This window comes from Neltuma alba, unplaced genomic scaffold (genome assembly GCF_004799145.2).
Source record: "Neltuma alba isolate B1F8T4 unplaced genomic scaffold, ASM479914v2 tig00011485_pilon, whole genome shotgun sequence".
Taxonomy (NCBI): Eukaryota; Viridiplantae; Streptophyta; class Magnoliopsida; order Fabales; family Fabaceae; genus Neltuma; species Neltuma alba.
In genome coordinates this window covers 109,969-135,134 of record NW_021636154.1, presented here as the reverse complement: position 1 = coordinate 135,134, position 25,166 = coordinate 109,969, and the positions used below count along the sequence as shown (strand labels likewise).

Sequence of the window (25,166 nt, the reverse complement as noted above, 5' to 3'; positions counted from 1 at the left end):
GTCTTCATGGTTAATTGTGTTAGTAGCATCTCGACAGCGTTAGCATGATTCATGATCAAAATGTCGTAGCGTTCTTCTTCTGAAATGAAGTTGCTAGTTTTGGATTTGCAGGTTTCATATATAGCTGTGAAAGATGAAGGTAGGAGAGAAAAGGAAACGAGTTTTCTTGTTGTGGTGGTTTGGATTGAATATGCAGCTTTTCTTTCTGCACTGTGGTTGTTCTGACAGCAGGATCTTAGAAAGGTATTTTAGTTAATAAACTGAAACTTAGACAGGAATATAAAGTAATTTTAGTTATATGCATGATGCTTATAATTTTATTCATTATCAGTATGATCTTTTTTCCCCTTTCCATGCATGTTTCCAGTAGCAGAAAAATGTTGTGGAGAAGTATAAACAGTATTCCAAAACCCAGTTCTGCAGTTAAGCTGAACACAGAACATCACGGGAAAGTGATGATGGACAATGGCATAATCCATGTCACCCTGTCAAGACCAGAGGGGAATGTTGTGGGAATATCATATGAGGGAATCGAAAATGTACTAGAATCTCGCAACGATGAACAAGACAGAGGGTACCCTGCTTCAGACTTGTTCTGTTGTTCATGAAATGAATCTAATACCAGTTTCAACTTCTCATGAAAGCTGAAAGGATTTCCATTTGCTCTTGTTTCGCAGGTATTTCGATGTAGTTTGGAATAAACAAGGAAAAGACAATAATTATCACCAGAGGTATAGTAATTTAATCACACAAGTTTGTCCGGTTATTACAGGTAATGCTGGCTTCTTGCACCGATCGGACTGATTTAATATATTATCGTATCCACGTATAAAACACTGCAGAATCGAGGGGACAAAGTTTACAATCGTAGCAGAAGAAAAAAATCAAGTGGAGGTTTCGTTCACCACAACATGGACATCTTCCATGGAAGGCAAAAGTGTCCCCATCAACGTAGACCGAAGGTGGATTCAAAGTTCGGTTTTTAAATATATTTAAAGAACAAACAGAGGCCTTATATATGTTGCATGTTCATTAACTATCAGATAAAGATTAAATCTTCAGGTATATATTGCGACGAGGAAGTTCTGGATTTTACTCTTACGTTATATTCGATCGTCCAGAAGGATTTCCAGCAGTCCAGGTTGAGCAAATCAGGACTGTTTACAAGCTTCAGGAAGACAGGTAATTACCAGAAAAAATGGAAATTAATCAGTAATTGTAAGAACTTGTTTTTTTTTCCTGAAACGAATGAAAATGATCACATACTGGGCAGGTTCCATTATATGGCTATCTCAGACACTAGGCAAAGATACATGCCAACAATGGAAGATAGAAAAAGAGGGAAAACTTTAGCTTATCCTGAAGCTGTTCTCTTAACCAACCCATCCAACGAAATCTTTAAAGGAGAGGTACATATTTTCCCCTCTCTCTCGCAAACATTATAGTATTTGAATGTGTCTGTTTGTTCTGGTTTGATTATAAAATTGGCATGAATGAATTGATTGAGTCGTGATGTTGGATTAGGTGGACGACAAATACCAGTACGCTTGTGAGAATAAGGACAGCAGAGTACATGGTTGGATTAGCATCAATTCTAATGCAGCCATGGGGTTCTGGTTAATAACACCCAGCAACGAGTTTCGCAATGGCGGGCCCATCAAGCAGGATCTTACTTCTCATGTGGGCCCCTTTACTCTCTCCGTAAGTCTCCAACTTCAAAAGCAAATCATTTCTAATAACAGAGTAGCTTTTCGTTTTCCCCTTTAAAATTCTCCAAAATTTGAGTGATTTGTAGATGTTTATGAGCATGCACTTGGCTGGGAAGGAGGCAGCCATGGAATTTCAAGAAGGGGAGACCTATAAGAAGGTTTTTGGCCCTGTTTTTGTGTATCTTAACTCCATTTCGAGCAATGCCAATGCACAAACGCTCTGGCGAGATGCTGTACAACAAGTAATTGAATACTAATGTCCCTCTGCTCAGGCTGATCTGTCCCAAAAAAGTAAAGAATTATATATTGCATTTCGTTGATTCAATTAGATGTCGAAGGAAGTCCAAAGCTGGCCTTACGATTTCCCAAAGTCACAAGATTACATTCCACCCACCAAACGTGGAAGTGTGACTGGAAGATTACTGGTTCAAGATCGGTATATCGAAGGAGGCAGGTTCCAAAATGCTAACTCGGCTTATGTTGGTTTAGCTTTGCCTGGTGATGCAGGATCATGGCAAACAGAAAGCAAGGTATTCCTTGTTATTACGAAGTATCATTCGAAACTAGGATCATTAATTCTGAACTCAAATCCTATAGCATCTCATATAGGGTTATCAGTTCTGGACTCAAGCTGACAAAGAGGGCTATTTCGCGATAAAGAATGTTATCCCAGGAAAGTATAATTTGTTTGCTTGGGTTCCAGGCTTTATTGGTGATTATAAATATAATACAACAATCACCATCACGCCAGGTATAGCATTTTCTTCAATATCCTTCTGGTTTGATGTAAACCCTAATTAATGTTAACCTGCTCATTCACATAACAAGTATAATATTCTGTGCGTGTAGCGTGTCGGATCAAATTAGGTTTTCTTGTATATAGTCCTCCAAGAAATGGTCTTACCGTTTGGGAAATTGGAGTGCCAGATCGGTCAGCAGCAGAATTCTATATCCCGGACGCAAATCATGAACTCCTGAACAAATTATACAACAATCGTCCCGAAGAAAAGTTAGACCAACCATATATAGTTGTTAACAGTATGTTCACTTTCCTTTCCTTTCCACTTAGGCAACAATCATTGTTTCGACAGGTTTAGACAATATGGATTGTGGGAACGCTATGCTGAATTGTATCCAAAAAATGATCTGGTTTACACTGTTGGTGTTGACTCTCATGATAAGGATTGGTTCTTTGCTCATGTTACAAGGTAGTCTTTATAAAATGTCATTAATGATCTGATGCGTAGCAATATTGATCGATAAAATTCTGTTCTTTTTGACTCTAGGGTAAATTTTGTGTGTACAGGAACATAGGAGATAGCAGATATCAGCCAACTACATGGAAGATTAAATTTGAACTTCGAAGACGGAATCTGTTAGTAGGAAATTACACCCTACGACTGGCTTTAGCATCAGCCACTAGTTCTAAATTGCAGGTTCGCTAAAACAACGAAGGCTTTTTTTTTTTTGGGGGGGGGGGGATTTGGCTCTCTAATGAGATCCTTCCCATTTTGTGTGGTTGGTATAGTATAGAAGATAATAAATAGAGATAGTGTTAGTATTCATGGGTGAGTTAATGTGAAAAGAAGTAAGGTCCTGGACATGCAGTGTTAAACTGAATTGCAGGTTCGCTAAACTGTACTCAAAGGCTATGAGATTTTGGGTTAAAGTATAGTGCCAACCCACTTATATACTTATTTTCCACGTTAACTCACCTAAATCCAAACATATGCGCAGTGATGGAAGGCTCAGCTTGCGTCTATATCTTTTCAATCACATAGAATACACAACTAGAAAGAATTAAATCAGCTTTGCTGTTGCTGCAGATACAGATTTGTTAAGAATGAAGGTGATTAATTTGGGGCTGTTTATTGCAGGTTTGGATCAATGAGCAAGGTGAGAAGCGTCCCCTATTTCAAACTGGATTGTTAAGAGGAGACAATGCCATAGCAAGGCATGGAATCCATGGACTGTATTGGTTGTTCAGCATCGATGTTCCAAGCGATCGTTTAGTAGAAGGCAACAATACTATCTATTTGAAACAGCCACTTGCCATTAGTCCTTTCCAAGGACTTATGTATGACTATATCCGTCTAGAGAGACCTTCCAATCTAAGAATTTGATTCGGTTCATATGCCAATTACATGTGTATTTAATTAATTTATCTGTCAACAAATAATTAGTTCTTTCATTCATTTCGAACCTTTTTCAGTCCCCTTTGATAACTTTTTCACACATCTTAACAGGGTTTAATTAAGTGTACGTATGTTAAAAAAGTTTAATATCTTCTAGAAATTATATGTTTGTTGCTTGATCTATGATTGATCAACAATACTTCATAACTATTAACACGGTTAGTGTTTTTTTTTTTTTTTTGAGGTAAGTACTTTGTTTCTTTTGGACATATGATTGAACAACAATACTATATAACCTTTAAGACAGTTAGGCTTTTTTTTAATAAGCACTATCTTTCTGCTTGACATGTGATTGATCAACAATACTTTATAATTTTCAAGACAGTTCGAATTTAACTTGTCCATATATAAGTTTAAGCAGCTGCATCATCACAATTATGAATTCATGTTGAACACTTCCATATCATTCGGATCCAAAAGTGTTTTATGTGAGATTGAAGGCTCTCATCAACCTGTTACGCTGCAACAAATTAGTATAATGACCATGCGGATCTCAGTAAAATCATGATGTTTCACTGGGATTTTATAAGCAGAGTTAATTGAAAAGGATCCGTCAAGTACTACCACGTGCTCCACAACAAATTCTATTTTTACCCTAAGAAGTACTAGAAATTAAAGTCCTTTTCAATATTCAATATAAAATATAAAATCCATATGTAGGCTCCATATGCAACTCTATTATTCCTTAATTTAGTAAGTTTTTACACATTTTAACAGGTTTAAATTTTGAAAAGAAATCAATCTTCTAAAAATATTGTAAGTTATTTTCTTGGTTACATGAAATGAAGGTCGAATTTAGCATGCTACCCAAATGAGTTCCAATTTCTTAAATATCACTCAAGAAAAACAAAGCCAAATGCTGAAGATCATAATTTTTTTTTTTTGGTTGGCTAGTAAGATCATGACTTTGATGAAACTTATGAACCTTTTCAGTTTGAAATTGAACCCGACAAAATATTGGTCTTTTTGGTTATAAAATCAAATAAGATAAATAATTTTTTAACACAAAACAATTTAATTTTGATGAAGTTATGTTCAATCATTTTAAGGAAAATCGAATTTCAATAAGCAGTTAGCATCAACATAATATAATGTCGTGATTTTGTAATTTCCACCCATAATTGTAACACGCATATAGACGATATCATTGAAAAAGGTATTTTATTAAGCAAAATTCTTTCGCGATTTTGCCATCACATCTCACCCTTTTTTTTTTTTTTGCCTTAAACTTCACTTATGGCGGCAATACTTGACATTCAAATTGAGATGACCACTTTACTTTTTTTCCTAGATTTTTTTTAAAATGTTAACTTTTGAATATACTTCTTAACAACAATTTATAGGAAACTTTAAAATTTAAACTTTGGAAGATAATCTCACCTTGGTTGTATGGAGCTTTAAGAAAATTACACTGCCCCCTCACAGCTCTCTTATATATGTGTGTGTGTGAGACCTAAGGAGATTGAGTTAAGGTACATCTGATGATTCATTTATCAATCTGAAGATTTGCAAATTCGTTGAATGATGGAGAAATTGGGTGTTCAGTTGCAGAAACCACCAAGCTTCTTATTCCTTCAGTGTCGGAAAACAATGAGTGTGCTGCAAGTGTTCTTCTTCTTCTTCTTGCTCGCTGGTTGTTCTGAGATCACCAAATCTAGGTAGGTACTTACTTGTTCATCTCGTTTTCGTTTGAGAGTTATTAGGGTTTTACTTTTTCTGTTTATTAGCTAGGTTTCTCTTTCATAGATTATATACGATTGATCAATAAGAAAGTTCGAATTTTATCTCTTCGTATTTAAGTTTAACCAGTTGCTGCATCACATTTATTTTCCATGAATTAACATTTCCATCATTCGGATACGAAAGTGTTGTGCGTAAGATGGAAGACTCTCATCAACCTGTCACGCTACAGCAAAGTGATGACAAGGTGATGGATCTGTATATTTTGGCTTCCCCTATATTTAATTGAGTTATTTTAATTAAGAAAATTCATGTCATTTTACGTAGTTAAAAAAAATTGTAATGGAATTTACAGGTGGTGATGTATAATGGGATCGTTAGCGCTACGGTGTCGCGGCCAGACGGCAATTTGATAGGATTATCATATAATGGCATTGATAACCTTCTTGAACCTCTTACTCGTGCTGATAATAGAGGGTAACCTGATTACTCTTTCACTTCCAACTTTTCTTTTTTATTTATTTCATTCTTCAAAAACTATCATTAGAGACATGATCTCATGAATTATCAATGTCGATCTCTAATAACAATACCATGGCAGTTCATTTCCTCTTTTCTTAATAACAAATTGGTGGAGTATATTCATATCATAACCTATAAATAGTAAGAACTAGCATTTTTATTAACAAAAAAAAAAAAAAGAACTAGCGTTTTTATTGAGACTAGCTCATAAGGAAAAGATAGATTTATGAATGGAATCAAATATGCAGTATTTACAAACAAAAGTATTCGGTTATTTGGAAAAAATTAATATACTTCTAATATCGAATCAGAATCGATTAAGCATGGAGTCAAACTCTTATTTGATGTCAAGATAATAGTTATAAATAGTCATCGACTTCTGGTGAAAAGTAGAAGAATGGGACCTCTTATGAAAAATTAAGAAAATTTGTATCTATGTGCTTTAATTTTAGTGTTTCCCTAAATCGTGGAAAAAGATTCAAGATGAAAAGAAATCTCTGCAGGGATTACGATCTCTTTCTTGATTAGATATATATTATGATTGAATTTTGTATATTCTATTGAAAATTTCAAAAGTAACTAATATTATAATATCCCTTAAATTTTAGTGAAATGACGTAAATGATCTCCTATATATTTTTAGTACTACATACACATTTCTTAAAAATAAATTGTATCAATATTTCTGAAACTGTTAACATTTTTTTTATTTCAGAAAATAATATGAATTCGAATCTCTATTGAAAAATGAAAACAGATAGAAAGTTATACCTGTTTTCTTTTCGGTTTGGCGATTGTAGTCCGTATCTAACCTTTTCGCCAACTCAATTAGCATCAATTAACATAAAACTAATTTTTAAATATTAGTAGTATTCATTAATTGTTGGGTCCAATTACAAAATCAATAAAATGAATTATGAAACTTATGTGAATATGCATTATAAACCATCTGTACGTATTACGAAATCCTCTTTCTGAACTTACGAATTTTAAATGTTCGAAATGAAAACATGAAAGTAAGGGGAAATTATTTTTCATTATTTCTATTTTAGCTCTCACCTTTTCTCTCCCGAGAATCTCAGATATAGCCACAAATATAACTTTTATTGACACAAGATAATATTTGCAGTTATTGGGACTTTTCTTGGAACCCACTTAGTGGCCGCAGTAACTATTACAGGTAGATTTTTTTTCCCCCGTTTAATTAGACATTGCATATTATCTTATGTACAGTTAATTCCTGATTTATGTATAAATAGTGATCTTGCTAAAACTTTTATATTTTATATTGATGATATTGACATTAGACATGTGAATATATACATTATTTATTATTATTTGTCGAATTATTTACAAATTAATGAACAGCTTATAAATTTATATTTGTTATGCAGATTCAAAGGGACAAAGTTTTCTGTTATAATGGAGAACGAAGATCAAGTTGAAGTTTCTTTCTTATACACATGGAATTCTTCCTTGCCTTCAGGAAACATCCCAATGAATATAGATATAAGGTGGGCGTCTTTTATAATTCAATTCAATTTTGAAAAGTCTGAAGGAAGCAAATATATTTGAGTAATTTTTCTTTCACAAATTAAGGATATAAATACACGTAATATTAACAATATACTCCCTCTTGTTCTAAACATAAATTTATATATGACTAATTTATGAATGTTTATAAAATTAGTTTATACATTAGTTATTTGTAATAAATAATGTGTGTTGGTTACCCATATATTTCATATACATTTAATAGGGATAACCCCTATATTAAAGATAGGAGGAAATATGAAAGATATGAATAAATAATTTAATATAATCAAAATGAGATCTCTATGATTTACTATAATACTCTTTCGATCTTTAATATAAAACTTAATTTTTAAGTTAATTTTAGTCCTAAATATAAAAATTATTTATCAGTTTTTTCTAAATTACCCTTATGACTACTCTTTCAATCATGGAGAACAAGAGAGGATATTAAAGAAGATAATTAGAGTGTTTTAAGAAAAATATGTTACATTTGTTATAATTAACTAACTTACTAACTTTCTTAATATAATCAAATTAGTTAAATGAGTCTTATGTTAAGGACAAGAAGAGTATTATTTATTCTTTGATCCATAAACACAGTTAATTATGAGATAAAATCAATGTTGGCAGGTATATTTTACGGAGAGGCAGCTCAGGGTTATATTCATATGCCATATTTGAGCGTTCAGAAGATTTTCCTGCAATTCGGGTGGATGTCTTTAGGCTCGCTTACAAGCTCAGCCAAGGCCTGTAAGTGGAAAATTAAACTAGCACAACATTCATCCTGCTCTCTGTTTTGTTAATCAGATTCTTTTTAGAGTTACTTCTGTGTTTAATGAAAGAACGATGAGTAATATATATATATTCACCATTGACTATGTGAATACGATGATAACCCTACAGGTTCCACTACATGGCTATAACAGACGAAAGGCAGAGAGAAATGCCCACTGCTCAAGATAGATCCAAAGGCCAAACCCTTGATTATCCTGAAGCTGTCCTCTTAACCCATCCTAGCAACCCTGAATTCTTCGGAGAGGTAACCCTTCATTAATTTTAATTCCATATGTTTGAAAGAGAGTAAAACTACTATACCTATAGCTTGAGTTCAATTGGATTGCTTGAACAGTGAACACCGTAATCTATCAGGCGCATCCTGTAATTTCTGATCTAAACCGCGAGACACTATAAAAATGACGGCTAGTTTGAAGAAAACTTTACGAGGGCGATAATAATTAAATTACAGTATTACATGTGGTCAATATGGATTACAGAAAACTTGAAATTTTCTTTTACCATAATTTCTATGTTATTGATTATGGTGGTGTTGAGGAATCAGGTGGATGATAAGTACATGTACTCGGTTGAGAACAAAGACAACAAAGTTAGCGGATGGGTCGCTTTTAACAGTACCAATTCTTCATCAATGGGGTTCTGGATGATTACACCTAGCAACGAATTCCGAAATGGTGGACCTACCAAGCAAAGTCTCACCTGTCATGTTGGTCCTGTCACCCTCAACGTACGTACGTAATTTCATTAATTCTGGTGTTATGTTTTAATTAATTATCTGCATCATCATGAACTGCGATATATCAGGATATATTAATTAGTATACAGTTTGTCTGTTCCTAAAGGAGTTGTTAGACTGATGAAACTGTTAGGTCATAAGTCATATGTTGTTTGCTGAATTTGATTTATGATTTGCAGTCTTTCGTGAGCCCGCACTATGCTGGGTCGAAGGACATATCCATGATATTCAAAGAAGGAGAGACCTACAAGAAGGTATTCGGCCCCACTTTTCTGTACCTCAACACTGTTGCCAACCCCCGTGATTCTCAAACTCTCTGGGACGATGCTAAAAACCAGGTAATTAATTTATTAATTAATCAGTAATTACCCTTCAAATTCTTCATTATTCTCCTTTTAATGTCCTTTTTTCCCTTTCCGGCAGATGCAAAAGGAAGTTGGAAGCTGGCCGTATGATTTTCCTCAATCAAAAGATTTCATTCCATCCAATCAACGGGGAAAAGTGTCTGGACAATTGCTAATCAGATGGTATATATATCTGTTGTCCCTCTCATTAGTAAGCCACAATTCCTTGTCATTAAAACATTAAATAATGATCTTAATTTCCTTGATTTTCTAGGTACCCTACAGGTGTTACATTATTTAACGTTAGTAATGCTTACGTTGGTCTAGCCCTCCCAGGAGATGAAGGATCATGGCAAACAGAAAGCAAGGTACATGTTTCTTCTCCTGCCATTGAAATTTAGTTTCTTCAACCCTAGTCAGTAAGCAAGAAACTAATTAAGATTATATATATAAATTTATTTGCAGGGTTATCAATTTTGGACCCAAACTGATAGTAGCGGCTTCTTCACTATACAAAATGTTGTGCCCGGGGACTACAACTTGTATGGTTGGGTCCCTGGCATTCTTGGTGATTACAAATATGAGTATGACATTACCATCAAATCAGGTATATTCTCTACGAACTTACTTGATACGTGTTTTGAAAGGTTCATCGATCAGTATGATCTAAGTAAAAGCATTTGCATAGTTTTAACTATTAATTTAACTGACGTTGGTTTTACAGGAGATGACATCCAATTAGGTCAATTATACTATTGGCCTCCAAGAACTGGTCCTACGGTTTGGGAAATTGGAATTCCTGATCGATCAGCTCAAGAGTTTTATGTGCCCGACCCATATCCTAGTCTCGTTAACAACTTATACCTAGGAAAGCCCAATGACAGGTTTAGACAGTACGGCTTGTGGAAACGTTATACTGAATTATATCCAACTAACGACCTCGTTTACCATGTGGGTGTTAGTGATTATTCCAAAGATTGGTTCTACGCTCAGGTTCCCAGGTAATCAATGAATTGGTCTTGACATTTCTTAGACCCAAGTAAATTCAGAATTCATTTATATGAAAAAAAACATATACCACCTCCTGTTCTTAATACAACATGTAGTTTGTAGTTGAAATTGAATTGTAAACTAGATCCTATATAATCAAGAAACGGAGGTAATATAACATAACGTTTATTTTGAAAGTGAGGTGATAATTGTTTTTATTTTTAGTTTTTTTAGAAAATGTGATTTTGTGACACGCAGGGACCTAGGAAACAGCACATACAGTGCAACAACATGGGAGATAAGATTTGAACTCCCATTTGTCATTAGAGGAAGTTACACACTACATATTGCCTTAGCATCAACCACTAGTTCTCGCTTAATCGTAAGTATATTCATCATTGATGCTCATCTTCATCAATTACTAGCTCTCTCTATCTCTTTCTATACTTCAACCTTCGAAGTACGTGGGTCAGAGAACTTTTGAAGTTGATGATTTTAAGGTAATAATTAACAACATGTTTGGTTGGTGGGGGGATTAATTAGGTTTGGGTCAATAAAGGCGGGAATCGTCACCTGAGGTTCAATACAGGATTAAGAGGAGAGGACAATGCGATAGCAAGGCATGGCATCCATGGATTGTATTGGAGATACAACTTTCAAGTACCAAGCTCTCTACTTGTCACAGGAACCAACTCCATTTACCTCACACAACCTAAGGCTAAATCTCCTCTTCAAGGAATTATGTATGACTATATCCGTTTTGAAAGCCCCACGCTTTTTGGCTCTCCTAATCATAATTAATTATTTTCTAGCTTATAGATCGAGCGAGCTATTAATAATGAGCCAGGATGTGTGTATCTGTGTTGATTGCATGTTTTTTTTTTTTCCAAAATCTTTGATTTTTATTCCATCGGTTGGGTGAAAAATGAGTTGTACTGTTCATGACTCATGAACATATTATAATTTTTATGTAAATCTTTTAATGGTTGCATTGGTCAAATTATAAAAGTACGCAGTTTATGCGGGCAAGAGGTAGATGAGATAAATTAGTTTTTTCCCCCTTTCTAAAGGGCCCGAGTTAGATAAAAGGAGTGTTTGGCAAACCTTGACGAAGTACTTTTAGAACCCAAACTAAGGTTTGGTCTCAAAAATATCCAAACATCCTTTAATTTTTTGAAACTGTGGTTTTGTCATGAAACCATGGTTTGCCCATCAAAATCATGGTTTTATCATAAGCGAAATTTTGTTGCTTTTGGAACCAATATGGATGTTGTTGTTAGCGAAATGTTTTGCCCCATCACTGCCATCTTCACGCCTTCATATTTCTCCTTCTTTCTCCTCCCTGATCCTTCTTTTTTTTACCAGTTCTCCTCCCCCACTTAAAATAATATTTTCTGTTGAATTTTTTTTCATTTTTCTAAAAACATATTTAATCTTATATTTTATAAATATATATACACATATTAACAATTAATTAATATATTTTTTATACATTATTTATTATGTTGGCAAAAAAAACCATTAACAAATTTATTATTCTGGTCCTTAATGTAAAACCTAATTGGTGTTCACTCAACAATAACCAAGTAGGTGAGAGAGGAAGAAAATTAAAAAAAATACTTAGGGTGTCTTAAAAAATCATATTAATTAATTTAACTAATATTCTTAATCTACTCAAGTTAATTAATTAGATCTTACATTAAGGACAATAGAAGAACTTCAAATAAAAATATAAATTAAAATATATATTTTTATATAATTATCATATTAACATATGTCCTTTTTAGTAATTTACACCTAAAAAAATATTTTTGATAACAATTATCCAAACACTCTCTCTTTATTAGAATTACTTTTTCACAAAATCTATTCTTTTAAAATTTATTTTCAAAATCTATTCTCCAGGAACCATTTTTCAAATCATGGTTTGGTTCTACCCAAACACCTTTGAAGTGAAACAAGACTAGAGCTCGGAAAACAAGTTGACCCCTTCGGGCTAACCTGTTTAAGTCAAGGGCCAAGCTTATATTTTAAAGATTTGAAAGAAAAGTTGGACTTAAAAGGGCTAGCCCAGTAGGACCGAAAAATAAGCGGCCGGCCCATTTAAATCTGTCAATAATTTTTTTAAAAAAATTTTATATTTTTTTCTTAACTTAAAAAAAACCCTAACATTTTACACATAACACGTTTCACTCACCCCAGCAACTCACATAGATAGCATTCACCAAAAAAAAAAAAATCACTATAATTGTTGGAAAAATAAAAAAAAATTAGAAATTACAAAATTTAAAATTAGGTATATTCACAAAAATGTATTGTTATTTATAAGTTGTCAAAACCTATTAAAATATTGTATGTATGATTTTTACGGTCTTTATTTGTTATTCTTCCATATTTTTTATGCTTGAAATAGGATTAATTAAAGAATCTTTTGAATTAAAATAAAGATCTATATCATTTTTATAGTTAGAAATGAATTTAGAACTAGGGACGATTGACTCCTTTTTTTTTTTTTTGCCAGCAAGACTAATGATAATTCTTTATGTATACTATGTTTGTTAGTTAAACTTTTTTATTAATTATTTATAATTAAACCAGATCATCCCCATTGTAATTATTTACTGAACTTAGTGCTTATTTAGTCACTTATATCTGTCTTCTATTTAGTTTGTTTATTCAATAGACTCTATTGCACTATGATAAATGCTTAGATATGATAATGTTTATGTTTGTGACTTAATTTTATTTATATTTATACCTTTTATTAGTAATTTTATTGTTTTATTTTTATTATTTTGATAAAATATACAAAAAAATTAAAAAATTGCATTTTAGTTAAATGGGCTACAGCAGGCTAGTCCTGAGCCAGTCATCTCAAGGGTTGAGCCTGATAAAATCATTTATTTTTGGGACTCGAGCTTAAATGGGCTAACCCATTTAGGCCCGAGCTAGTGACGGCCTAGCCCATTTTCCCAATAAGACTATACATCAATCAATATTAATTTAGCAATAATATTCGAATTTAATTTATTCAATAGACTCGCATGTATAATATAAATTATAAACAGTTAAACCATTCACCAGTCATTATCACTGCAAATTACAGAAAAAATCATGTCCAATCGTATTTAAATGCAGGAAAATTAAACTAGGATGTATCCGTACTACGTGTGTGTGTATGGTTCTTCATCCCCTAATTTCCTCAAACAAGCCTAAAGTCATTATCTGACCAAAACAAAAACAAAAAATAAGGTCATTCACGGAGTCAAGACATTATATATCCGGCCTTTAGAAAGGTTATTCACCTGGTTATTAAAAATAAATCTTGACTGCGTAGATTTAGTGACGACTTTACTTTTTAAATTTAGGTAGATGGTCGGCAGAACAATAATTTCTTTAAAATAAAATTAAATGCGCACTTTGGTTGCCCACTTGTCCTTAATTATTCCTGCTTTAAAGTAATGATTTAATTAACTAAGCAATCATTGGGTGCTTTGCGCCAATGATTTAACTCTTATGAACAGTGCAGCAGCCCCAAAATTCCCGTCAAATTGCGTTTTGTCCAAGCATCTGTTCATATACAAAGATGTAAGTTGTGACAGATAGGAGCGCCGCACAGATAGAATATTCCAGCAAGCTAAGTTAATTAACCATAGATGGCAACATGAAGTAATGAAGAAATTTGAATCACTGAACTCAGTAATAGTACAATCTGATTTTCATCGTCTTATAGTTATAATTAACTCTTCCCGTCCTAAATATAAGATCCTTATATAGTGTATAAAAGGATTTTATATTTAGAATCGGAGGAGTATAAAAGTATTTAAGGATGCATGGAAGTAACAAAAATATCAAATGATTGCGGCCTTCAGTTGAGGATTAAAAAACTTGAACGAACGTGACGCTTCAACTATTCCATTATAGCTATGATATAGTTTATTTAAATTTTAAGGGTTGGCAGCTGGCAAAAAAAAAAAAAATTAAGGGTTGGCAAAAACACACTTATTTAAGAGCACTCTCTTCTTCAATTGTGCTCAGTCTCTCTCCATTCTGAATTGCATCAGATTGAAATGGGTTCACAAACAGAGATGGAGCATCCCCTGAAGGCTTTCGGATGGGCTGCTAGGGACACGTCCGGAGTTCTCTCTCCCTTCCACTTCTCTAGAAGGTCCCTCGCTTCCTTCTTTCATGTATTTGATTCTTTGATTAGGTTCTGTAGAATATGTTTCATTACCTTGGATGTATCAAAATTACTGGGGACGAGAGATCCTTCTTCTGATCAATCTAAATGTTGTTGCAGGAAAACCGGAGAGAAAGATGTGGTGTTCAAAGTGATGTACTGCGGGATTTGCCACTCGGATCTCCACATGCTTAAGAATGAGTGGGGCACTTCCATCTATCCACTAGTACCCGGGTATCTTTTCCCAATTATTATTTTAATTATGATTTGTCATCCTATGTAGTTATCATTTGCTTTCCATGCATATATGTTTGATTATTTTAATGCATAAAACCAATTTGACCGGTCGCCAATAATAAAGCATAATAGTTTTTAAGCCAATTTCACCGGAACAGGCGGTATCGAATTTCCTTGTGTCTTCCTTTCTCTTCTTTGAGAGTGAAGAAAAGAGCGCCGCTGGCACATGTTATGAATATGACATTAAGGCTCACTGTATACGATCCTGCTTAATTTGAAGAATCGTCCCAAGAAAGAATATAAATATCAAAAGATCTCCGGACATGTCACTGCTTGTGATTTATATTTTCCGTTTCTTTCTTTTTCTTCTTCTTCCTCCTTATTCTCTCTCTCCCACCATCGGCCTCAATACACTGGCTTGAGGGTTTTATGGTTTCTTGCTCCTTAAAACCCGTTCCAGTTTGTGGTTTAAATGTAGTTTTCGACTCTAAAGCAGCTTTCAAACCGATAAAATATTTCTTGGTTTGAATGTAGCTCCATAAAACCCGGCCCAATAATCCATAAGATGGTTTAAGCACTTAAAGATGATTTCTGCTTGCATATGATTCTGACTGTTGTATCAAATTCAGGCATGAAATTGTTGGTGAAGTAACAGAGGTGGGAAGCAAGGTTGAGAAGTTCAAAGTTGGAGACAAGGTAGGTGTGGGATGCATGGTTGGTTCTTGCGGCTCGTGCAAAAACTGTACTGAAAATCTTGAAAATTACTGCCCAAAAATGATTCTCACATATGGTGTCAAGTATGTGGATGGAACTATCACATATGGAGGCTACTCTGACTTGATGGTTGCAGATGAACAGTTTGTGGTTCGCATTCCAGACGGCTTTCCTCTTGATTCTGCTGCTCCTCTGCTTTGTGCTGGGATCACTGTGTACAGTCCTTTGAGGTACTTTGGACTGGACAAGCCTGGTTTACATGTTGGTGTGGTTGGTATTGGTGGTTTAGGCCATATGGCTGTGAAGTTTGCCAAGGCCTTTGGCGCTAAAGTGACAGTAATAAGTACATCACCTAATAAGAAAGAGGAAGCATTAAGAAATCTAGGAGCTGATTCCTTTGTGGTCAGTCGGGAGCAAGATCAGATGCAGGTTACCGTCAGAATTTGTTTCTTTATTGTTCCTGCATCTTATAAATTGTCAGGATCAGATTCTAATTAATAACATGCTTATTAATGTAGGCTTTAACGGGTACCTTCGATGGTATCATTGACACTGTTTCTGCTGTTCATCCTCTCTTGCCTTTGATTGATCTGTTGAAATCTCATGGGAAACTCGTTATGGTCGGTGCCCCAGAGAAGCCTTTAGAACTCCCAGTCTTTCCTCTACTCATGGGTAAGTCCATTATCTTCTCTAGCTAGTTAAAGCAGGTTGTGTCTAATAAGCATCACTGAGAAGTCATTTTCATGATTGAAACAGGAAAATGATGCTTAGTTGCTAACCAGTAGTATTGGTCACTTCTATGCAGGGAGGAAGTTGGTGGCTGGGAGTGCCATTGGAGGGATGGAGGAGACACAAGAAATGATTGATTTTGCTGCTAAGCACAACGTGAAGCCTGACATTGAGGTTGTTCCAATTGACTACGTGAACAAGGCAATGAAGCGTCTCGAGAAATCAGATGTCAAGTATCGATTTGTTATCAATATTGGGGAGACACTGAAACCAAGCTCTTAATTTGCACTATCCAGATTCTGCAATATTTGAGTTTGTCAGTATATATACTGGACAATCATATATATATATATATATATATATATATATCATGTACAAGGTTGGAGTAGTTGGCAACATGAAAGGAATGAAGTTGGAACCTGTGAACTTGGTAATAGAATCTGATTTGCTTTCTAGTTTATGTAAATGTTGAATTTGTTGCATTGATTAAATCAAATAAGAACTCGGAGACACGCATGTGGAGTGGGGGAAAAAAAGATGAAACCGGTCCTAACCGCAGAGATCTGCGTCATGGTCCACGATGATAAATACCCAAATCTAAGGAAGCCCATGTGAACCAAGGGGCCCATTGTGTTATAAATGAAAGGAGGGACCAGGGCATTCAACAAGTGTAGCTGTATTTGTACCCCGAAAAAAAAAAAGTGTAGCTGTAGCATGAGATGAGCCGCTGAAATTTTTGCTATGAATTATCATCGTTATTAATGTAGGAGTATTTTTTTAAAAAAAATTACGGTCAGATATAATTAACTAACTTTGCTCCTTAAAGTATATGAAGTGGATTTTTCATAAATGAGATCCAATTTGTGACCTCCCACTCATAAAATGGCTCTCGTGGTATTTGTAGAAGAAGATATTTTAGAAAGATCAATGATGAAGATATTGGGTGACAAGGGCAAAGAAGTTTGAGAATAACTATCCACAGTTTTCAATATAAAAGTTAATTTAAAATTGAATTTAATTATAAATATAAAGCCCCCATCCGTCTTAATTAAAATATCCCTATTGATTAGAGTCATGAAAGATTCTTCTTCTTTGTGTTTGTTTTTATCCAATTCCGTTTTCTGTTCTTGTCGTTTTTTTGTTTGTTAAAGCATGAGTATCTTCTTATTAGACACAATTCTATTCGAGGTATTGTCAGATGATAAATGTAAACACTTTTTCTAGTGGGAATTCGAATCTTAATTCACTACGTTGTGAGAGACTAATCTTTTTTACTAGATCAAACTCCCGTTGATTGCTCTTGCCGTTTTGATCCCAATGTCTGTGGCAGTTGCCCTCTTCTATGCTAAGGTCCATCTTGTGGGCCGAAATGGATGTGATTCATCACTCCTATAACGTCAATTCAAATATACGTTCATTGCTTCATTTCGTGTTAGTACACTACGCCTCGACTTTCACTGTGCCAAATACTTTTATCCACTGCACATATGGATCACGTTTTAATTTTTGAAAACAGGAAAAGTGACTTACACGTCACTGAACACAACACTGTTCAAATCCAATAATTAGTTTGCAACAATACAAATTTGCCAAAGCTGACAAATTCCTGGTGGTTGCTTCTCTTTTTTTAGTACGTCCCCATCCTCCTCTCCTTAAATACTCGGACAATACTCCTATAAATTTCGATTTTTTTAGCATAAGAATATACAAGATTAATTTTTAATGCCTTGCAAAAAAAAAAAAGTTCCGATAGAAAAATAATATCATTTCATCATGGCTATTGGTATAGGTGCTGGAATCATCGTCAGTGGCTATTGGAGGCCCACCATCGTTTTTCTTTTTCTTTTTCTTTTTCTTTTTTTTTCCCGATCAATAACAATAAGAGCCCGAAAAATGCAATTTTCATTTAGAAAAAGTACTACTCTCAGTATGTAATATAGAGTTAGTTTAATTTTTAATTTGATTCTAAATATGAGATTTTAATTTATTTTATTTTTAAAATTTATTTATTTTTTAAAGATAACCCTTACAATAGTTACATATGTTAAATGTCTCATCAAATAACATTTGATTAGTAAAGATATTTTAAGAAAGACAATACATATTTATTACAAATAACTAGCTTAACGAATTTTATTAGTCAACTCAAATTAATCAACTAATTTTTTTATTAAAAACTGGAAGTAGTATAACCAACACTTTTCAGGCCAAAAGTTGTTCATGCATGGGTTTAAATTCTTTTCATGTATATTAATAGGGTTGGGTTTTACGAAATAGCTAATATCTTATAATGTGATAAATTGATATTTAAATTTTTAATAAAAAATGTGTATATTTAAGAGCTGACAGTGTCGAATAAAATTAAAAAAATATTTGTATTAAAGAAATTCATTTTATGTGTACGTTTAGAAACAGTGGCACAATTTATTAAAAAAAAACAAAAAGCAGGGGCATAAAAATATCTTCCAATTCAATTTTTCAAACACCATTATTGTCGAATCTCGAGAATATGGCGTGAGACTACTTGTTCGCTATTAAGTGTAAGGCAGGATGACAACGACGTGAAGCCACACCCAACCCGACACATATTATCATTATCAGCCACTGATAAGGCTATGGCTGAAAAAAATGAAAAGAGACTTGAAAGGGAGTTGTACGAGTTTGATGAAGAGATTTTAAGTTCAGCACCCACAAGGTTTGCGTTGGATGCTCCGAGGCCCAGCACTTATTTACATCTGATTTGGACGGTTAGAATTTAATTTAATTTTTATTTTTAAAAATAATTATGTTGATAGGTATAAGATAAAAAATAAAAATAATCTTTCAAATATCATACTTTAAAAATTAATTTTTTATTTTAAAATAATTATTTGAAAATATGAAATCTGGATCGTCCAGATTAGATATGGATGGCTCAGATTGCTCATTACTTAATGAGCATCAAATGCGGACCAACGCTAAGAATGTGACACGAGAGATGAAACTTGCCACAAGAAAGAACTTTCATCCCACTGGATTCTTATTAGTTTAAGAGGATGTTTAGATAGAATGTGGTTATGGTTTTTAAAATAATTTTAGAATATACAAAATAAATATATGAAGTAATTTGTTTCCACTTACAAAAAGTGTTTTTTAAAAATATTTTTCTGACAAGATATTTGGCGTTCCTTATAAGCACTTTTCAAATGTATTTTTACGCAAATTGAGATAATTTTTATCACATATTTTTTTCGTATACCGTAAAATTATTTTTAAAATCATGATTTAAATTTTACTCAAACACCTTTTAAATTCTGATGAATTCTTTAGTAACTATAAGACATGCTTAGGATACCAGGCGCGGTTTAGTTCTAAAAACATTTTTATAAAAAAATTTATCGGAATAATTATATTGCTATTTTAATATCTAACAGTTATTCTCCCTTCTTTTGATCCTTTCGTATGCGTGGCTTGAGAGGTGCTTTATGTATATTCTTCCAATAAATAAAAGCACACCGATTTATTTTATGCGTATGCCATCAAATCAATACCAAAAAAAATCCATATATTTAAATATATGCAGGGCTGACTTTACTGCGTAATAACTACTTACAAAAATTTATATTCCCGCGTTTTACGCCATCCATGTATACACGCACGCACGCACATAAGAATGAACTAATTTCCTGAATAATTATTGATTGTTTTATTCGTTCATCTCTATCTTAAGGGGTGTTTAGGTACCTTAAGAATCACTTTTCAGAAATATTTTTTTGTAAATCGAGATAAACTCTTCCACATATTTACTTCGTATACCGTAAAAACACTTCTAAAACCATAGTTTTAGGGTGTGTTTGGATGAAACCAAACCGTGGTTTGGAAAAGTGATTCTGGAGAATAGATTCTGGAAAAAATAGATTTTATGAAAAAGTAATTTTGAGAAGTGAGAGTGTTTGGATAGTTGTTATCAGAAGCACTTTTTATATATACAAATTACTAAAAAAAGACATAAGTTAATATGATAATTACAGAAAAAATAGATTTTATGATATATTTTAATTTGAAGGAATAAAATTGTTAATAATATATTTTTTATTAACATAATTAATACTCCCTCCGTTCCTTATTATAAGAGACATTTGATACTTATAACATGTTCCCATATATAAGAGACACTTAAAAGTTGTCTCTATTTTTTTGTATTGATTTCCTATTTTACCCCTATTTATTTTGACTCCAACTCATACTCTCCCTTCCACTTTTCTTTCTTTTAATAATTTAATTGTTCTCTCTCATACTCTCTCTCCTTATTAATGAGGGCATTGTTGGAAAAAAACATTATACTTTTTACATATTAATTGTCCTCAACTAATTTTAACTGTTTTTTTGATCGACGTAATTTGGTTATTTGTCTCTTATAATAAGGAACGGAGGGAGTAATACATAAGATAATATAATTAATAATTAATTAATATGTATATATATTTATAAAATATAAGATTAAATATGTTTATAAAAAATTATGTTTATAAAAAAAATAACAAGATACATATCCTATAGGCTCTTACACTCTCCCTTTTTTCTCCAAAAACAAAAAAATTTTATTTTTTCCAAAACCATGGTTTTGGTTTTTGGGTGAGTGTTTAGGTGATTTATTCCCCAAACTATGGTTTGGGGTATCACCCAAACACAACCTTAATCTTACCCAAACACCCCTTTAATGTTCGTAATGTGTACTGTTGAAAACTTTTTGGAGCTGCTTAATGTTTTCCATATGGCAAAAAATAAAATATCCACTTTCTTCAATTATTGTGCGTGACTTTATGGGTGAGAAAGGAGTAATATGGAAAGAGATAGAAAAATTATGCGGATGAAATTTCCCGTGGTCATGACATTTTTGGGGCTGCAGGCCACACTTTCAATTGTTTGCACTGAAAATGATTTCTCCTGAATTTTAATCCACCCACTTGCCTTCCATGCAAAAACCACTTCCAAATATTCAATCTACTTGTGTTCCCACAATTTCCTTTTTTTTTTTTTGGTAAAGAGAAGGGGTATCTTTTTTACTTACATAATCCATTTGTTTCAAATGATAATTCTCCTGTGAAAGTTAAAAAAAATTTACATCTAAATACAGCATTCTATAATTTGTAAGGTATTTAATAATTATTTTTTAATTTTATCTTAATTTAATTTTTGTTGGAAAAATATGCTGATTGTCAATTATCTTAAAGGTTTTATCCTTTTAAATATCCAATTACACCTTGTCCAAACTTCTGAACAAAAAAAAAGTTAAGCTGCATTCAACATCTTGAAGTATTTTCTCGGGTGTATCCAGCACTCTAAAATATTTTGTAGTGCATCTAGCACCCTGAAATTTTTTTTAGATACGTCCAGCATCGTAAAATATTTTTTGATACATTCAACATCTCAAAGTTTTTTTTTTTAGTTGCGTCCAGCACCTAAAAATATTTTTTAGTGCATCCAGCAACAAGACAAAAAAACATACTTTAAGGTGATAGACACTCCTAAAAAATACTTTGGAGTGCTGAATATATAACAAAATACTTTGGGGTATTAGATACTCCTCCGGTCCTTATTATAAGATCCAATTTGACTTTTTATTTGGTCCTAATTATAAGACCCAATCCATTTTCTCTCTTATATTTATGCATTTTTTTCCAAGATAATCCTTCTAATAATGATAGTTTTAGCCAATATACTTAATTAGCAAGGATATTTTAGGAATAACAACACTTATTTATTATAAATAACCAACTTAACTTACTTCCTTAATCTCCTCAAATAAGTCAATTGGGTCTTATAATTAAGACCGGAGGAGTATATCTGAAAAAATATTTTAAGGTGTTGGATGTATTTTAACCAAAAAAAAAAGTCATTCCCGTGAGGAGTTAAGGACCAGACGAGACTTCAGCTTTCACTGTTATTTTTAATATTGTGATAGTAAATTATAGCACGCGCATGCGTGCTTTCCCCGTTCAGGAGTCACCTAGAGGGCGAGAACCTTATAAAAGGCAGATGCATCACGGCTCCATTGCGAAACGTACTGCACTCTCTTCTTCATTTGTTCGCGGTCCCTCCATTTCCATTTCTTCGCGAGTCACTTCCATCAGATTCAAATGGCTGCACCGCCAGAGACGGAGCATCCACGGAAGGCTTTCGGATGGGCTGCTAGGGATACAACCGGGGTTCTCTCACCCCTCAAGTTCTCTAGAAGGTTCCTAGCTTCCTTCTTTTCTCCACGCTTTCCTGTATTTGCATTCTAGTCATTCCGTGCCACATTCCTCTTGATTCTTTCGGTTTCTGTAGAATATGGGTGCTCTTACAAGGATTATTCATATTTTTCATTTCTTCCCTCTTTTGGACAATATAAGATCAAGATGGACCAGATCCTTTGAAAATTAGGGGTAGCTGGCTCTTGTCATGGGTGTTAAATATAAAATGTAGCTCGCTGCTTTTCTGATTAATATAAATCGGGTGTTTTCGCAGGGAAACAGGAGAAAAAGATGTGAGGTTCAAAGTGTTGTACTGCGGGATTTGCCACACGGACCTCCACATGATAAAGAACGAGTGGAGCAATTCCATCTATCCACTTGTACCCGGGTATCTTTCGGCCCACGTCGGAATTATTTTTTTTATTGTTGTTGCGGCTTATGGTTGTGATCCTATATAGTATATTGTTATCGTTTGCTTTCCATGCACGTTTGATTATTTTAATAGCTAAAAAAGATGACGGACTATATTTTAATATAATTAGTTTGATTGGATATTGTCTGGTCGCCAACAAATGAATAATTTACAAACCAATGTGACCGGAGAAGTCGGTAAGGAATTCTTTGTGTCGTCCATTCTCTTCATTGAGAATCAAGAAAATAGCGCTGACACAGGTTATAAATCTGACATATGCAAGGCTTACTGTATCCACTCTTGCCAAAATCTTTCATCGACGAACATGACTGATATTGTGGCATAGTCTGTCTTGGTAATATTTTGTTTTGGGGTTAAATTTTTTTTTTAATTACTGTTTCGATGCTAGCAGGGAATCGGAACACCTCTGTTTCGCAAAACGTTCTGTTTTCTTATTAGAAAATGCTGTCTCAATGAGGATCTGAATACTCTATTTAAGGCCTGTAGTTTGGTCACTTATGTGCTTTATCTGTCATTATAAAGTGGTTAAAGATGCGTTAGAGGTATATAGAGGTTAATCGTCAATCGATATGTTATAAAACTGGATCGGCAAACACTGTTATTTTACTCTATTGATGTGATTATTGATTTGCTTCATTTTATCATCTTTTCTGGGCTTGATACTGCTTTAAAAGATTCTGATGATTTGTGCAATCTTCATCCGAAGTGTACTGGTTGATAATAGCAGCATATGATTCTTACTTGTCTATCAAATTCAGGCATGAAATTGTTGGTGAAGTAACAGAGGTGGGAAGCAAGGTTGAGAAGTTCAAAGTTGGAGACAGGGTAGGTGTGGGATGCATGGTTGGTTCATGCGGCTCATGCCAGAGCTGTACTGAAAATCTTGAAAATTACTGCCCAAAAATGATCCTCACATATGCTGCCAAGTATGTGGATGATACCATCACATATGGAGGCTACTCTGACTCGATGGTTGCAGATGAGCACTTTGTGGTTCGCATTCCAGACAGCCTTCCTCTTGATGCTGCTGCTCCTCTGCTTTGTGCTGGGATCACTGTGTATAGTCCTTTGAAGTATTTTGGACTGGACAAGCCTGGTCTGCATATCGGTGTGGTTGGTCTTGGTGGTTTAGGCCATTTGGCTGTGAAGTTTGCCAAGGCCTTCGGTGCTAAGGTGACAGTAATAAGTACATCACCTAATAAGAAGGAGGAAGCATTAAAAAATCTGGGAGCTGACTCCTTTGTGATCAGCCGGGAGCAAGATCAGATGCAGGTACCTGTCAGAATTTGTTTCTCTAGCTTGAATATATTGTTGTGCCTGCATCAGATAATTTGTCACGATCAGCTTCTAATATTATTCTGATTAATTTAGGCTGTAATGGGTACCTTTGATGGTATCATTGACACTGTTTCTGCTGTCCATCCTCTCTTGCCTTTGATTGGTCTGTTGAAATCTCACGGGAAACTCGTTATGGTCGGTGCCCCAGCGAAGCCTCTTGAACTCCCAGTCTTTCCTTTGCTTTTGGGTATGCACATAAAAAGTCCATCTTCTCTAGTTCACGCTGGTTATGTTAATAACCTCATGTTGAATAAGCATCATCGAGAAGCCATTCCATGATTGAAATAGGAAAATGATGCTAACCAGTATTATTGGTACCTTCTGTGCAGGGAGAAAGTTGGTGGCTGGGAGTGCCTTTGGAGGAATGAAGGAGACACAAGAAATGGTTGATTTTGCTGCTAAGCACAATGTTAATCCAGAAATAGAGGTGGTTCCAATTGACTATGTGAACAAGGCAATGGAGCGTCTCGCGAAAGCAGATGTCAAGTATCGATTTGTCATTAACATTGGAGAAACACTGAAGCCAAGCTCTTAATTTTGCACTATCCAGGTTTCTGTGAATAAAGGGAGGGGAGTATGAGCAATTAAGACTGGGTTACTTTTGGGCTCAACATTACCATACCGCCCGTTTGGTTTGTGTGGTTTAGCTATGGTGGTTTAGAGTGATTCTGGATTCGGGGTAGCAATATTTTGTAGTTGGTCAGTATATTGGACAATCATATATGATGTTGGCTATCAAGAGTTCTCCAATTAACGCCACGTTCTAGTTGAACGATGATTTAAATCCCTGTAAAATTAATGCATTTAATTGCT

At 34.0% G+C, this 25,166-nt stretch overlaps 4 protein-coding genes across 6 annotated transcripts; all 4 read left to right on the top strand.

Moving 5' to 3' along the window:
• Positions 1 to 377: 377 nt before the first annotated feature.
• LOC114714057 (probable rhamnogalacturonate lyase B) lies at positions 378 to 3,832 on the top strand. The gene is made up of 13 exons (XM_028898748.1): positions 378 to 574; positions 678 to 731; positions 843 to 962; positions 1,063 to 1,182; positions 1,274 to 1,409; positions 1,525 to 1,701; positions 1,796 to 1,951; positions 2,039 to 2,239; positions 2,319 to 2,460; positions 2,559 to 2,718; positions 2,801 to 2,917; positions 3,016 to 3,145; positions 3,587 to 3,832. The coding sequence occupies exons 1-13, from the start codon at positions 378 to 380 to the stop codon at positions 3,830 to 3,832; spliced, it is 1,956 nt and encodes a 651-aa protein (XP_028754581.1).
• Positions 1,051 to 11,530, top strand: LOC114714070 (rhamnogalacturonate lyase-like). 2 transcript variants are annotated; one of them, XM_028898756.1, is made up of 16 exons: positions 1,051 to 1,062; positions 5,409 to 5,562; positions 5,771 to 5,831; positions 5,940 to 6,061; positions 7,236 to 7,286; positions 7,501 to 7,620; positions 8,273 to 8,392; positions 8,546 to 8,681; positions 8,982 to 9,164; positions 9,353 to 9,511; positions 9,597 to 9,700; positions 9,792 to 9,885; positions 9,983 to 10,124; positions 10,242 to 10,518; positions 10,766 to 10,889; positions 11,051 to 11,530. In XM_028898756.1, exons 2-16 carry the CDS (start codon positions 5,426 to 5,428, stop codon positions 11,306 to 11,308), a joined length of 2,088 nt encoding a protein of 695 aa, XP_028754589.1. In that variant the 5' UTR covers positions 1,051 to 1,062; positions 5,409 to 5,425; the 3' UTR covers positions 11,309 to 11,530. The 2 variants fall into 2 exon arrangements, with proteins under 2 accessions (XP_028754589.1, XP_028754590.1); XM_028898757.1 differs by lacking the exons at positions 1,051 to 1,062; positions 5,409 to 5,562; positions 5,771 to 5,831; positions 5,940 to 6,061; positions 7,236 to 7,286 and adding an exon at positions 3,122 to 3,131.
• A 3,013-nt stretch (positions 11,531 to 14,543) lies between these two features.
• On the top strand, positions 14,544 to 16,710 carry LOC114714044 (probable mannitol dehydrogenase). Of its 2 annotated transcripts, XM_028898739.1 has the most exons (5): positions 14,544 to 14,675; positions 14,808 to 14,921; positions 15,554 to 16,067; positions 16,157 to 16,310; positions 16,444 to 16,710. In XM_028898739.1, the coding sequence occupies exons 1-5, from the start codon at positions 14,578 to 14,580 to the stop codon at positions 16,647 to 16,649; spliced, it is 1,086 nt and encodes a 361-aa protein (XP_028754572.1). In that variant the 5' UTR covers positions 14,544 to 14,577; the 3' UTR covers positions 16,650 to 16,710. The 2 variants fall into 2 exon arrangements, with proteins under 2 accessions (XP_028754572.1, XP_028754571.1); XM_028898738.1 differs by having other exon boundaries at positions 14,544 to 14,921.
• Positions 16,711 to 22,399: 5,689 nt separating this feature from the next.
• LOC114714046 (probable mannitol dehydrogenase) lies at positions 22,400 to 25,166 on the top strand. The gene is made up of 5 exons (XM_028898741.1): positions 22,400 to 22,584; positions 22,857 to 22,970; positions 23,774 to 24,287; positions 24,387 to 24,540; positions 24,683 to 25,166. The coding sequence occupies exons 1-5, from the start codon at positions 22,487 to 22,489 to the stop codon at positions 24,886 to 24,888; spliced, it is 1,086 nt and encodes a 361-aa protein (XP_028754574.1). The 5' UTR covers positions 22,400 to 22,486; the 3' UTR covers positions 24,889 to 25,166.

What these genes read in the sequence shown, in the direction of transcription:
- LOC114714070 (XM_028898756.1), top strand. Translation starts at nt 5,426, where the DNA reads ATGATGGAGAAATTGGGTGTTCAGTTGCAGAAACCACCAAGCTTCTTA. An exon ending in ACTCGTGCTGATAATAGAGG is followed by an intron (nt 6,062 to 7,235) that starts GTAACCTGATTA and finishes TAATATTTGCAG; the next exon opens with TTATTGGGACTTTTCTTGGA. An exon ending in GGGACGATGCTAAAAACCAG is followed by an intron (nt 9,512 to 9,596) that starts GTAATTAATTTA and finishes CCTTTCCGGCAG; the next exon opens with ATGCAAAAGGAAGTTGGAAG.
- LOC114714044 (XM_028898738.1), top strand. Translation starts at nt 14,578, where the DNA reads ATGGGTTCACAAACAGAGATGGAGCATCCCCTGAAGGCTTTCGGATGG. An exon ending in ATCTATCCACTAGTACCCGG is followed by an intron (nt 14,922 to 15,553) that starts GTATCTTTTCCC and finishes TATCAAATTCAG; the next exon opens with GCATGAAATTGTTGGTGAAG. An exon ending in GGGAGCAAGATCAGATGCAG is followed by an intron (nt 16,068 to 16,156) that starts GTTACCGTCAGA and finishes TTATTAATGTAG; the next exon opens with GCTTTAACGGGTACCTTCGA.
- LOC114714046 (XM_028898741.1), top strand. Translation starts at nt 22,487, where the DNA reads ATGGCTGCACCGCCAGAGACGGAGCATCCACGGAAGGCTTTCGGATGG. An exon ending in ATCTATCCACTTGTACCCGG is followed by an intron (nt 22,971 to 23,773) that starts GTATCTTTCGGC and finishes TATCAAATTCAG; the next exon opens with GCATGAAATTGTTGGTGAAG. An exon ending in GGGAGCAAGATCAGATGCAG is followed by an intron (nt 24,288 to 24,386) that starts GTACCTGTCAGA and finishes TGATTAATTTAG; the next exon opens with GCTGTAATGGGTACCTTTGA.
- LOC114714057 (XM_028898748.1), top strand. Translation starts at nt 378, where the DNA reads ATGTTGTGGAGAAGTATAAACAGTATTCCAAAACCCAGTTCTGCAGTT. An exon ending in TACAAGCTTCAGGAAGACAG is followed by an intron (nt 1,183 to 1,273) that starts GTAATTACCAGA and finishes CATACTGGGCAG; the next exon opens with GTTCCATTATATGGCTATCT. An exon ending in GGCGAGATGCTGTACAACAA is followed by an intron (nt 1,952 to 2,038) that starts GTAATTGAATAC and finishes TGATTCAATTAG; the next exon opens with ATGTCGAAGGAAGTCCAAAG.